This window comes from Cucurbita maxima, unplaced genomic scaffold (assembly GCF_002738345.1).
Source record: "Cucurbita maxima cultivar Rimu unplaced genomic scaffold, Cmax_1.0 Cma_Scf00005, whole genome shotgun sequence".
Taxonomy (NCBI): domain Eukaryota; kingdom Viridiplantae; phylum Streptophyta; class Magnoliopsida; order Cucurbitales; family Cucurbitaceae; genus Cucurbita; species Cucurbita maxima.
The window spans coordinates 5,607,514-5,622,151 of NW_019272021.1; the positions used below are offsets into that span (position 1 = coordinate 5,607,514).

The window sequence follows — 14,638 nt, forward strand, 5'->3', positions numbered from 1 at the left end:
CTTTCCCTTTTTTTTTTTTTTTTTTTGTATACACATTTAGAGATCTATAGGTTATAAACCGAATCTCCCTCTGTATTTTCTTTTTCTTCTAAGAATCGAGTCCTTGTGCTGGCAATGGAAATTTCCTTCTCAGCATCCACTCAACTCAATTTATTTTTTTTCAAATTGGGAAAGGCATTTTTCTCTGTAGGTGATTTTTTTTTTTCCGATTCAAACTGAAGATCTCAGGCAACCGCGACGGTGCCGGACCGTACAGCTTTCTCGCCAGATTCTTGTTTTCTGTGACTACGAGTGTTCGAAGAGGAAGATGATGAAGAAGAAGAAGAAGAGCGCCTCCAACTTTTCTCCTTCGCCTCGTCGATTTCAATCTGTTCTTGCCGGCACTCTTTGCTACAAAACGGAGTGTTTCCTCTGCAATACAGTAAAGAAACTATCAATTCTCAGATCGAAACCTCCAAATCAGAACAAATAGACTAAAAAAACTGTTAGATCTAAACATAATTCAACCTACAACCACTTTCCATCACTCTATCAGACCTCAACTAAAAAATACCATACACATCTATTGAGAAGATATTTTGGAGATATATTAGTTAGAATATATCTGAGATATTTAGGGAGTTGTTAGTATAAATTTGATTAATCGTATATTTTATTTATTTACAAGATTTAGTTAGATATATTATTTTTTTCTATTTTTAGGTATTAGTTAATAGTTTGTATCTATTTAAACGTGGTAAACCTGAATGAAGATCATACACTTTTCCAGTTCTATTTTCTATTTCTATTTCTTAACATGGTATCAGAGCATCGATCGTAAATATCAATATTTCCTTTATGGCGGGCTCAGCCAAATCCAGCTTTAAAATTTCGGATGTTGATTTAACACATCCTTACTATATGCATCACTCTGATCAGCCAGGATATTCACTTGTTCCAATCAAATTAAATGGAGCAAATTACCAATCTTGGAGTAAATCAGTTATGCATGCTCTTATTGCCAAGAAGAAAATTGGCTTCATTGATGGCACAATTGAGGAACCGCCCCAAGATGCAAATTCAACCGAATTCGAACTCTGGAATCAGTGCAACAGCATGATAATATCTTGGTTAACTCATTCTGTTGAAGCAGATATCGCTAAAAGCATTATTCACGCCAAGACAGCTCATCAAGTGTGGGTTGATCTTCGCGATCAATTCTCACAAAAGAATGCTCCAGCAATTTTTCAAATACAAAACTCGATAGCAACGATGTCACAAGGAACCATGGCACTGTCAACATATTTCACCAAGCTCAAAGCACTCTGGGATGAACTGGAAGCGTACCGCACACCATTTACGTGTAATCAACGTCAAATACATATTGATCAACGCGAAGAAGACAAGTTGATGCAATTGCTCATGGGGCTCAACGAGTCTTATAAAACGGTGAGATCTAACATATTGATGATGTCTCCATTACCTAATGTGAGGCAAGCTTATTCATTACTTGTACAAGAAGAGATGCAGCGACAGGTAACTTCTGAACCTGCTGAGAATTTCTCGATTGCATCAGCAGTGCATAAGAAAACAACATATTCAAAATTCGCCAAGGACAAATCATGTGAACACTGCAATAAAAGTGGTCATACAATCAATGAGTGTCGAATTCTTAAGTTTCATTGTAAGTTTTGTGATAAAAGGGGACATACAGAAGATCGGTGTCGACAGAAAAATAATTCTACAAGGACAAGACAAGTCAATCAACACAATCATCGTGGATACCGATCATCTGCAAATATGGCCGATGTTTCACAGTTGAATACAGAAGAACAGTCACCTAATTCCATTCCAAATTTTTCTTCTGAGCAATTACGACAGATAGCACAAGCCTTATCTGCAATCAATCAAAACCCTTCTGGTAATTCTGACAATCACATCAATGTTGCAGGTTTGTTTCCCATATCTACATTATCTGTTAACTCTGCGAGTTCTAATTCATGGATTCTCGATAGTGGAGCTACGGATCATATAGTATCAAAATCTTCTGTTATGACTGATCCAAAGGCTGCCATCATGTCTACAATAAATTTGCCTAATGGAGAGACAGCACGTGTGTCACATACTGGCAATATTTCCCTTAGCCCTAACCTTAAGTTAAACAACGTTTTATGTGTGCCTTCATTCAATTTAAACCTAATGTCGATCAGCAAACTTACCAATAACTTGAAATGTTATGTCACCTTCTATCCTGATTCTTGTGTTATGCAGGACTTGGCTACGGGGAAGATGATTGGCTCGGGTAAACAATTTGGAGGTCTCTATCATATTTCTTCATCTCCAATCAAATCTTCAGCTCATCAAGTATCTCAGTCATCTGATTTGTGGCATTTACGTCTAGGTCATCCTTCTTTTTCTCGTTTTAAATTTCTAGCTGATCAATTGCATCTTAATAATGCGAGTTATTCTCATAATTGTAGTATCTGCCCGTTAGCAAAACAAACTAGGTTGTCTTTCCCAAGAAGTTCAATAACAACCCATTCTGCCTTTGATCTGATACATTGTGATGTTTGGGGACCACATAAAATTCCTACCCATTCTGGTTTGCGTTTTTTTCTCACTATTGTTGATGATTTTACTCGATGTACTTGGGTTTTTCTAATGCAACATAAGTCAGAAGTACATCATTTGTTAATGAACTTTGTTAAATTTGTTCAAACTCAATTTCATACTACTATCAAGATAGTTCGATCAGACAATGGGACTGAGTTCCTATCTTTGCAACCATTCTTTACTTCTTGTGGTATTGAATTTCAGCGCACTTGTGTCTATACTCCACAACAAAATGGAGTTGTAGAACGTAAGCATCGCCATATCCTAAATGTAGCTAGGTCTCTTCTTTTTCAGTCACAGGTTCCACTTAATTTTTGGGGAGAGTGCGTTTTAACGGCTGTTTATCTTATAAATAGAACGCCATCACCAGTGTTATCTAACAAGACACCCTTTGAAGCACTCTACAAACGATCACCTACATTTCATCATCTTAAAGTTTTTGGTTGTAAATGTTATGCAACTATAGTACATCCTAAGCAAAAATTTGAACCTCGGGCAATTCCTTGTGTTTTCGTAGGATATCCTTGTGGTCATAAAGGTTACAAATTGTATGACATGCAATCTCACAAATTCTTTATCAGCCGTGATGTTAAATTTTGTGAAGATGATTTTCCTTTTTCATCAGCTTCACAGACTTCGACATTAGCTCCTTCGACTCCTGTTGTTCCACTTCATGATCCATCCTACTTAAGCACCCATCCTCCACCTTCCATTCCTCCTTCACCTCCTATCCCTTCACCTACTACTTCGTCGTCTCCTCCACCTTCTCCAGATTTGCCCACTGATTCCAATCCTATCCCGCCTGATACATCAGCTCCACTCCGACGTTCTACTCGCACTAAACAGCCTCCAGCTTGGCATAAGGATTATGAGATGTCTTCTGGAGCCAATCATTTAACCTCTAGCTCAAGTCCCAGCACTGGCACCAGGTATCCCCTTCATCATTACCTTTCATTCTCTCGTTTTTCTCCTACTCAACGTGCTTTTCTAGCTCTTATTACATCCCAGACAGAACCTAAAACCTATGACGAGGCAGTTGGCGACCCTTTATGGCAGCAGGCTATGAATGATGAAATTGCAGCTTTGGAACGTAATCATACATGGTCTCTCGTTCCTCTACCACCTGGTCATAAAGCTATTGGTTGTCGCTGGGTGTACAAAATTAAATACAACTCTGATGGTTCTGTTGAACGTTATAAAGCTCGACTTGTAGCAAAGGGATACACTCAGATTGAAGGTATTGATTACACAGAAACATTTTCCCCTACAGCAAAACTTACTACACTTCGTTGCTTACTCACGGTTGCTGCTGCTCGAAAATGGTTCACCCATCAGTTGGATGTTCAAAATGCCTTTCTCCATGGTAATCTAGACGAGGAAGTTTATATGTCTTTACCACCAGGTCTTCGCCGACAGGGGGAGAATACAGTATGTCGGCTCCATAAATCTCTTTATGGATTAAAACAGGCTTCTCGCAATTGGTTCTCCATATTTTCTACAACTATACAAAATGCAGGCTACACTCAGTCCAAAGCAGACTACTCTTTGTTTACCAAGAGTAAAGGTACTTCTTTCACTGCAGTTCTAATCTATGTTGATGATATTCTGTTGACAGGCAATGATCTCAAAGAAATGCAATATCTCAAGACTAGTTTACTCCAGAAATTTCTTATCAAAGATTTAGGAAATTTGAAATATTTTCTAGGCATTGAATTTTCTCGGTCTAGAAAAGGAATTTTTATGTCTCAAAGGAAGTATGCTCTAGACATCCTTCAAGACACAGGCCTTACACGAGCACGTCCAGACAAATTTCCTATGGAGCAAAATCTGAAACTTTCTTTAACTGAAGGAGAGAAATTGAACGATCCAAGTAAATACAGACGGTTGATTGGTAGATTAATATATTTGACTGTCACTAGGCCTGACATAGCTTATTCAGTTCGTATGCTTAGCCAATTTATGCATGAACCAAGAAAACCACATTGGGAGGCAGCTCTTCGAGTTCTGAGGTACATCAAAGGCACTCCTGGTCAAGGACTCCTACTGCCATCTGAAAACAATTTAAGATTACAAGCATATTGCGATTCTGACTGGGGTGGTTGTCGAACTTCCAGACGGTCTATTTCTGGATTCTGCATTTTCCTTGGAAATTCAATTATTTCTTGGAAGTCTAAAAAGCAGATTAATGTGTCCAGATCATCAGCAGAAGCCGAGTATCGAGCTATGGCAAATACTTGTTTAGAGTTAACTTGGTTAAGATACATTCTTCAAGACTTGAATGTTCCACTGTCCGAACCAGCATTATTATATTGTGATAATCAAGCAGCATTACATATAGCAGCCAATCCAGTTTTTCACGAACGTACGAAACACATTGAAATAGATTGTCATATAGTTCGAGAAAAGTTACAAGCTGGAATCATCAAACCATGTTATATTTCGACCAAAATGCAATTGGCAGATGTTTTTACTAAAGCTCTAGGAAGACAGCAATTTGACCTTTTGAAGGACAAGTTGGGTGTGATCGACATACACTCTCCAACTTGAGGGGGAGTATTGAGAAGATATTTTGGAGATATATTAGAATATATCTGAGATATTTAGGGAGTTGTTAGTATAAATTTGATTAATCGTATATTTTATTTATTTACAAGATTTAGTTAGATATATTATTTTTTTCTATTTTTAGGTATTAGTTAATAGTTTGTATCTATTTAAACGTGGTAAACCTGAATGAAGATCATACACTTTTCCAGTTCTATTTTCTATTTCTATTTCTTAACAACATCCGATCTAAGCCTGATTCGACTATACTCCAGCCTCAAATTCTCAGTAACCAGACGAAGAACTCTCGATTAAAACTCAACAAAAACAGAAGCTCTTCAGGCAATGATAAATTGAACGGACCTGTACATGAAGATATCGGAGTTACGTCCGAGCGGTTTCCGGCAAAGGGAACAGGCCTCTAGGAAGTGAGGTTCGTGGAGAAGGAAATCGGCGCAGCCGGCGTAGAACAGCGGCACAGTTCTCATAGTAACAGAAGGTGAAGAAACTAAAAGTTGCTAAAAAAATGGCCGGAACTGAGCAAGAATTCGAGAGCTTTTAGAGCTAGGGCAGAAGATACGATGAAGAAAATGAGAGGAAATGAAAAGCCGGGGGGAGGAAGAAAGGTTGGGTACTTGGGTCAATTTATAATTGCTCTGCCAGAAGGTGGTGGAATCCCCTGCCTCGCGGACTACGATAACAAGATGATTTGGACCAAATGAACAAATTTCTTCAATCATTTCATCAAATTAATTTATAATTAATTATTATTTTTTTAAATTCAAGTGATAATATAAATACATAATAATAATTAATTACAGCTGAAACACAGCCATCGATTCAAACTCGAATTTTGAAAATTATTATTATTATTATTATAAAAATAAACTCAAATTTACTTAAATAAAATAAATATCCTAAAATTTATGAAAATGAGTATATAATTTGTTTTCTTCACTCGTTCGAGAAAGATCGAAAAATGTGAGAAAACAAATAAACCACTTATATTAATAATAATAAAAAATTGTGGCTATCAAAATTATTTTCAATATAATTTTAATTCATGGATTTAAATAAATTTTGTACAATGTACAAACCTAATTAATTAAATTATAAAATATATACAATTATTAATTTTAGTTTTTTTTAAGCAATACAATCCGTGGAGTATAAATTACATGGATTTTGATTGGTTACAGCACGCGGAGCAGTGGATAATTGCCCAAGAAAATAAATAAATAGTTAATGGATGGTTTTCCCTGTTCCGGGGTGAACATCATTGGCCATACATAAGTGCATGCATCCTTTTCCCAAACCCGATGGGCCAAAATAAAATAAAATAAAACTTTATTTATTTATTTATTTATTAATTTTAGAATTCGGTCCTCCTTCTTTTTCATATTCCACGTTTCGCCCCAAAAGTTACTATATTTATCGTCAAGTGGGGGCGTGCGCATTTATATAAAAAAAAAAAAAAAAAAAAAAATCCATTATTCTTTTTATTGCATAATATTCCATACTCATGGGGTATTTTTAAATGGGTTGAAAATGCCTATTAATGTAAATACAATAAAATAAACATTTTTTAATTCAATGAATAATATTGTTCATTTTGTTATTTTCAATTATGCACGAGTTATTAATATGCTAATAGATTAACATTAAGGTATATTATAATAAAGTCTCGATCATTAACAAACATTTTATTTTTATATCCATTAATCTGTCAATGAATTTTGTGTACTTGAACAAAAGTTAGGTTAAACAAATGAAAGGGACGGGTTATCTTTTTCAACCCTGGATTACTTGACTGAGTTATCATATGAGTTTCGAGCAAACAGAATAAACAGTTATAGAATTAGACTGGTTCTCTAAATATTGTTCGGAATATTAATCAATATATTAACGAATAATCATCAAATTTAAAAAAAAAAAAAAATGAAAGAATAATATATTTGGATGTATAGTTTATTTTATTTTAGGTTAGAAGTATTATTCAAAGGTTCCTTCTCCGGTGGAACAAGTATAACAAACCATGATGTATTTAACAACGACATAATGTTTATAAAATTAATAAATTTTTATTTAATAATTGAGACAGCTGGAATTTTGCAATTAATTATAGCTTATCCCGCAAGTTAATATCTCTTACTGTAAAGATACTCACATTACTCTACGTAGTCAATAATAAACAAATAAATATATCCATCAAAATATTATTTTTAAATTTTTTAAATTTAGTCCTTCAAAATTATAGTTTTGACCAAATTTAATTATTTGAATATATTTTTATATAAAGAAAATAGTGACTATTTTTCTATTTAATTTAATATTTATTAAAAGTATTATAAATAAAATTAAATATTTGAAAGTATAATATTTTTAATATAATATATTAAGTAAAATAAATTTAACAATAATTTATTAGATTTGTTTTAAACCTAATAGGTATAATTAACATAGTAAATAACGATTTGTTAGTAAATAATAATAAATATATATTAAAATAAAATGGATATAATGAATGACGTGTCCGAAAAATATCATATCACGAGTAATAATTAGTGTATCGTGAATTTCAATGTTTTAAACGGTATATTTTTAAAAGAAAGTAATACTTTGAATGATTTTTTTTATTATTTTAAAAAATAATTTAGGACTTTGAAATTAAATTGATATTGTGATGTGAGGGACTCGATACAATATTAGGATAAAATCTTGGAAAATTATAGTGTCAATATCACGAATGAATGTGATAATAATAAATACCAAGAAAATGTAGGCAAAAAGAGGTATTAACATAAAGTTGGAGGCTCTTTTTGCAAATAAAATGAGCTTAGCTCATTTCAATTCTAGTTTACCCTTATGAAATCCATAAATTACAACAGAGCCATCGCTTGAGAGAAATTTATAAAGTTGTTGAATTTGGAAGGTAATGGCATTGAAGTAATTATGTGGAAAGAGATGGGAGAGAAATGGAAAAAAGAGTCTCGACTTATCCGAATAACTTCTTTCAGCCGTTTCGTTCCTTAAATGGACGGTGGGCCCAAAACGACATAATTGGTAACTAGAGGGGCAAAAAGGTAAAATGAGCAATGAGAGAAAAAAAAAGTGGATGGAATCAAAACGAGGGTTTGGAGATGACTGGGTGGTGGGACCCAGAAAGAGAACGAGAGATACGATAAAAGGCCAGCAATGCAGTGGGCCCCACCTGACCCCCCGAGCCTCGCTGGCTCGGTTACCAAGGTCCTTGTCCTGCGGGGCCCACACCCATCTGCCCGTATCCATTCGGGCTGAAGCGGTCTGTAGTCACCCTCCCCAATAATAAGCTGCCAGTTACACGTGGCAATGATTCGAGACGGCTGGACATGCAGATTCCGGGAATCCATGAAGCAGAAGATCAACGGTTAAGATTTCGCCACGGTCGAGAGCATGGACTAATAAATAAAGAACTTAAATTATTAAAAACGTATGATTATTAATTAATATGAGATCGGGAAGATTATATTTCATGTGAAGTTCGAAAATTAAAAATTCAAAAATACTTTTTTAAGTCAATGTGGTAATATTTTTTTAATAATAGCGAATAATATATGTCCACGTGTAGCCTTGTGATAAGGGCATTTACGTTTCAATTCTCAATAAATTTTAAATTAAATAAACAATAATTGCAAAAGACAGGTGGGGTTTCAATGGTACAAGACATTTATATTTAAATGTCTCGACAGCTTGTTTTCTTTGTTTTTTTTAAGCATATAATAATTTAATTGTATTTTATAATATATAAATATATATATATATATATATATATATATATATATATATATATAACCAGTTTATTAGAGAGAGCTGTGTTTCCTTTTAAATACTTTAAACTATAGTGGTGTATTTGGAAATTCTGAAAATAATTCATCTGGTCATTCGTAAAGCAATTTTAAATATAGAAATTTATGTTTATTCTATTAATTTCGATTAATTTGAAGGTGAATGTTTAGCTATATAATCTCCACATTTAATTAATTATTTTTAATTAAAATAAATAATCGAAAAATGTATGGTCAAAGAAGAATATTTATGGATTTATATAGCTGAGTCATATAAAGCTAAAAATCTTAAGAAATCTAAATATTTTGTTTAAATTCTATTAGCAATTGAATTGTTCAGACTATGATGGGCTCCAAGTTGTCTATGTAATTAAGAGGCCCAAATGGCCCAACAGGCCCAGTAGGAAGCCCGGTTCGATTTTACAGCAAGTGGGCTCAACCAAAGCCCAACAGGAAGCCCACGTTCAATTTGGGTCAACATTACAAACTATTGTTTTGTTAATTTAGATTGGAAACTATTATCGAATCCCAACTGCCCCTGTAAAATATATATATTATATATATATATTAATTTATTTATTCAAGATTATTATAATTTCTGTATAAGGCATGAATCAAAAAGGGCCTTTCAAAAAATTTCCATGTTTGTGAGGTTGGTGGCACCAGATTATGAGCAGCTACAAGGCCAAGCAAAAAACCATCCTACTATGATTATTTGTGAATGACTTCAAACTCAACGCAGAAAGGTAAGCCTAAGATGATGGTCGGGTCGAAGACGACTCAAACTGTCAATGAGGCAGTGTTATGGAGGAACATACAATTGGAAATAGATAAACAGAAGGGTGGCCAGTTTACGAGCAGAGGAAACTATCCTGTAATGGCAGCGTTCAAGGCACTGTGCACGTCGATGCCGATTTGGGCTTCGGCTTTCTCCAAGTCTGTTGAGGCAGAATTTAACTTCTGGGTGAATTCAGCAAGACCCTTCTGTACTTGGCTGGCGTCGATTTGCTCTACGGGTACAGCTTCAACAGCGATTATGTCAGCGTACGAGTTTCCATGGATGAATGTGAAACCACTGCTGACAAAGTACTTTTTTGTGTCGTTCCCTTCATGCACTGATAGAACCCCTGGCTTCAACTCTGCTATTGTAGCAACATGACCAGGAAGAACACCCATTTGCCCAGTTGTTGCTGGAATGATGACCATGTCAACCTGTTCAGAACGGGGGGAGAAGAAACTTTTGAGACGAGCAATAGATGATCTGACTGCAAATTTTGGGTTCCATTGCAATTTGGATATTTTATCATAGCATAGCAGTTCTAAAGATGAAAGTGTGTAGCCTTCGACCCATTAGAATCTACCTTTAAGTAGATATTGTCCACTTTAGACTTCTCCTTAAGGTTTTTCAAACGCGTCTATTAGAGAGAGATTTTCACACCCTTATAAAGAATGTTCCGTTCCCCTCTCCAACCAATGTGGGATCTCACAATCCACCCCATTCGGAGTCCACCATCTGGTGTCTGGCTCTACTATAATGAACAGGGTTCTTGTCACTAGTAGCCTCTCGTGGATTTTTAAAACCGACGAGATAGAATATGTAGCTACCCGTTGGAGGATATTTCCCCAATAACTAAGCACCAAAGACCACCTTAATTTCTGCACAGCTTGATCTAAATCTTAACATTACTGACACAAGCATTGGGTACAACAAGCCTAGGCTACCGGAGAAGCAGATTTAGCAGTTCTTTTTACTGCATAACGACACTTCGAGGGTCCTTGATCATGAGAGAAGAACGTTACATTTGCAGTAATTGTATGATCTGATCTGAGCATCACCATGTCCATGAGTATAAAAAGAGAAATGCCAAACATCCTCCAGTTTGATCAGACAGTATAGGGAAACGAATGCCATAGACCAAATTCAAAACAAAAACAAGAAAATCAAATCCATGATCCGCACTCATTATGTAAAGAAATTCATCTTTCACATCGAGAGTGGAGAATACAATAAACGGGCTTCCTGCGACCTAAGCCGGATAAAATCCATTTCTAGTTCAGCATTTGCAACCACGGAATTGAAATTCTAACTTTACGTTGATATTTCCTCCTAAACATTCGATTGCAATTATGACGAAGGTTCAAAGCAATCAAGGACTCATAATTTCACATAAAAATTGGTACTACTAAAAACTAATCAAATATCAAAACAAGAAAATGAAAAATTGACAGAAAATCAAATCAAAACAAATCAAATACAGCAAAAATGCATAATCATACACAATATTCAACGCCTGAAACACGTACAAAAAAGAAAAAAAAAAAAAAAAAAAAACTCATTAACAAAACAAATTTCGAGGACTAACCTCTTTGGCCGAGAGCTCGGAGGCATAGGGAAGCACGAAATTGACGGTGAGCTTACTAGGGATGGAAGAAGGCGTAGCAGGTCGAGGAGACATGAAAGAGAGAGGAGTTTTAGGAGGATCAATATTAGGGATCATCTTCTTCCAGGCGGCGACAAAGGCATCGTCGGTGGAAGGGGCCGCCGGCAGATCGGCGGAGAAGGATCTAGTCCTTGCAGAGAAAAGAGAACGGGCCAAAAGGCTGGAAGCTCGTCGGAACATGGTGAGGAGTGTAGTGTGTCGCTCGGCTCTCGCAAGGTCGGAGAGAGATGAAGAAGGAGAAAGAGAACTGAAAGGGTCTCGCTGGCGCTGTTTGTAAGCTGAGAAAATGTCGGAACTGCCGAAACCATTGCGGATCTAAGCCACATAGACAGCCTTCTTTCACTATTTTAGTGGGCTTTCAATACTTCTTTTGGGCCCATAATGAGTTTCCTCTTGTGGGCCTATTGGGCTTTGGGCCCAACAGGAGGTTTCTTCTAAGGACCTTTTTAGGATAAGAGATACAAAAAATTGGAGGGGTCATAAGTTTTATTTTTATTCTTGATTTTTAAAATTTTATTTTTTAAAAAAATATAAACGGAGAGTTTATTATTAAAATAAAAGGAAAATTATGACATCATTTAGAGTATCCGAGCAAAATTATTTATATAAATTATTTTAAATATATTTTAAAAACTGAAATAAATTATGTCGTCGTAAATTTCACGCACACCTCTAATTCTTATATATCGTTCAAACGTCAAATTCCATAATTTATTTTAATTAAATAAATAAATATATATATAATATAGTTGCATGGTGGTGGGTTAGTTTGACCATTAAATTGTGTGGGCAATGGGCATCAAATTTGAGTTGGTATAGCAATTTCACATTAATATTAAATTGATAAGACATTGGAAATGAAGGACATATGTTAGAGGCTAGGGGAACTACCTACCTAATGCTATTCTCTTTTCGAACAATCTAGTGTTATACGATACAAATTTTGACACGTGGCACGTCATTTAAAGAAATAAATTTTATCGATGGGTCGGTTGGGTTTTGCTAAATGTCGAGTTGGATTGGTATTATACCGTACGAGCTCGTATTAAATCTTAACACGTGGCATGTCGCTTAAAATAAATAAATTTTATCGATAGATCAATCGGGTTTTGTTAAAGGTCGAACTGGATTGGTGCAGTACCGCCTAAAATCTTATTAAATCTCGACACGTGGGGCATTATCGATCATTTTATAGGTAAAAATTATTTAAAAAGAAAAATGATATTAGAATGTCTTTGGTGAACGCCCATTGTACTTATAACCAATATGATAAACATTGATTTTGGTGAACTAATGGATAATGTTGGTTTTGACTATTAAACCCAAATATTTAAGGGATTTGTAGTGAAAATTCCGCATATCTTTGTCTGTCCTACGTGGAAACTTCTTATAATATTTATTTTTTTTTTATTTTTTCCTTTTAATTCCAAATGATTAAAAGTATGTAAATTTGTTATAATTGTGTTCCAACGTTTTTGTTTACCATTGACACAAGAAAAAAAAAAGATCGAACTTGTTTGGGTCGTTACGGTCCTGATTGTGGATGAAGTGGCATCTGTCTCGACCCTTTTTAGGGTTTGACGTTAAACTTGTCTTTCCTTGGATCGGAGAACGTCAAACTCTGAACGGGCTGCTAGGCTTCACCTTTGATATTAAGGAGTTCGAGAACACGAGAGAATGAGCTTTCATTCTTAGAACTGCCTTGTTACTCGGACTCCCCTCTTAAAGATACACGCAGGATACGAGAAAAAGAGCAAGTCAAAGTAGAGTCTCGTATAATCTTCTCATCTTAATTTCATTTCTTTTACATTTTTACCTAAAATAAAAAAGAAAAAAAAATTAAAAAAAATATTAAACATTAAATATTAAAAAAAAAAAAAAAAATTAATAGTTTAAGGTAAGAAAAGGGAGACATGGGAGGAGTGGCGATGAAGCAATGGAATACACAGAATCCCAAGTGCGTGGAAATGGGAAACAAAACAACATTTTTGATCTGTCAAAATTCCATTTTATTATTATTATTATTATTATTATTATTATTATTATTTAATTTTCAACGCAGGTAATGATGAGTTTATGGATTAATTTTTTCACTAAATTAAGAGAATAAGAATCCTGGATATACGCTTTTATTTGAATTACTTTATTATTAATCATTTTTCTTTCCTCTAATTAATCATTTCTAAGTTTCAAATTCAACCCATCTCATTTACTCCCGTACACTAACACGTCAACTAATAAGGTTTTAAAACGTGTCTATTAGAGATAAGTTTTCTTACCCCTAATAAGGAATGTTTCGTTCCTTTTCCAACTGATACGAGATTTTACAATCCATCTGTTTAGGGACTCAGCATATTTACTGGCTAGTAGATATTGTCATTTTTGGACTTTTTCTTCTAAATTTTTCTTCGAAGTTTTCACAAGAAATGTTTCGTTTCCCTCTTCAACCAATATTGATTTTCACGGGAATGAAAAAAGTTTAAGGAAAGATAATGATGGATTACAATCTTAATAATGGGATTAATTTTATTATTATCTTCCTAATTATCCGCTTGATCGATATTACCTCTTTATATTTATATATTTATTTACTTTAATTACAATAAAAGAAATTAATTGAGAAAGGATTAGGTGCGGGCATGTGTAGGGTGAAACCATAGGGGCGCATTTATTATTCACACCTATATTTTATTTAATTAAAAATAATGAACATTGGCAGGTGTGAAATTAAATTAACCGTATTAAATGCTACACCACCAAATAGACCAAAAAAATGAGTTAAAACGGGGAGTTTTATTACTTCATATTATTAAAAAAAATTGAGTCTAAAAAACCTACGTGTAATTAATAATTAATAAAAATTAGTATTTTAAAGCTGATTTTATTTTTAAAAATATTTTGATTATTTTTTAAAGATATACTTTTGATTATCTTACTAAACATTATAACAGCTTTGAAAAATACAAGTAATAGACTACTTCTTGTTCACTCAAAAATATTCCAAAGAAGTGTGAATAAAACAAACTCATATACCAAATTAATTTTATTTTTAAAATATTATATCATATATAAATCAAACGAGTGAATGAAATAATTCTTAGTGCACTCGATCATCTCTTTGAACGATGATATTTATCTGTCGGGGGAATCCAATCATTTAAAGAATAATAGAATTTTCGCGTAATTATTTTTTTATTAATTAAAATCTTTAATACATTTTCATTTAAAATTTTATCT

General features: G+C 34.2%; 2 protein-coding genes across 2 annotated transcripts; both read right to left on the reverse strand.

Moving 5' to 3' along the window:
* Window positions 1–27: 27 nt before the first annotated feature.
* LOC111479816 lies at window positions 28–5,766 on the reverse strand. The gene is made up of 2 exons (XM_023124683.1): window positions 5,500–5,766; window positions 28–411 (listed from the first exon to the last, which is right to left on the reverse strand). The coding sequence occupies exons 1-2, from the start codon at window positions 5,622–5,624 to the stop codon at window positions 225–227; spliced, it is 312 nt and encodes a 103-aa protein (XP_022980451.1). The 5' UTR covers window positions 5,625–5,766; the 3' UTR covers window positions 28–224.
* A 3,864-nt stretch (window positions 5,767–9,630) lies between these two features.
* Window positions 9,631–11,703, reverse strand: LOC111479794 (ATP synthase subunit delta', mitochondrial-like). Its single transcript, XM_023124653.1, has 2 exons — window positions 11,324–11,703; window positions 9,631–10,172 (listed from the first exon to the last, which is right to left on the reverse strand). The coding sequence occupies exons 1-2, from the start codon at window positions 11,579–11,581 to the stop codon at window positions 9,828–9,830; spliced, it is 603 nt and encodes a 200-aa protein (XP_022980421.1). The 5' UTR covers window positions 11,582–11,703; the 3' UTR covers window positions 9,631–9,827.
* Window positions 11,704–14,638: the final 2,935 nt, after the last annotated feature.

Bases quoted from the DNA above. Each gene is read 5' to 3' on its own strand.
- LOC111479816 (XM_023124683.1), bottom strand. From the start codon at position 5,624: ATGAGAACTGTGCCGCTGTTCTACGCCGGCTGCGCCGATTTCCTTCTC. The intron at 412-5,499 runs GTCCGTTCAATT...ACTGTATTGCAG, and splicing joins TCCGATATCTTCATGTACAG to AGGAAACACTCCGTTTTGTA.
- LOC111479794 (XM_023124653.1), bottom strand. From the start codon at position 11,581: ATGTTCCGACGAGCTTCCAGCCTTTTGGCCCGTTCTCTTTTCTCTGCA. The intron at 10,173-11,323 runs GTTAGTCCTCGA...CGTTCTGAACAG, and splicing joins CCGAGCTCTCGGCCAAAGAG to GTTGACATGGTCATCATTCC.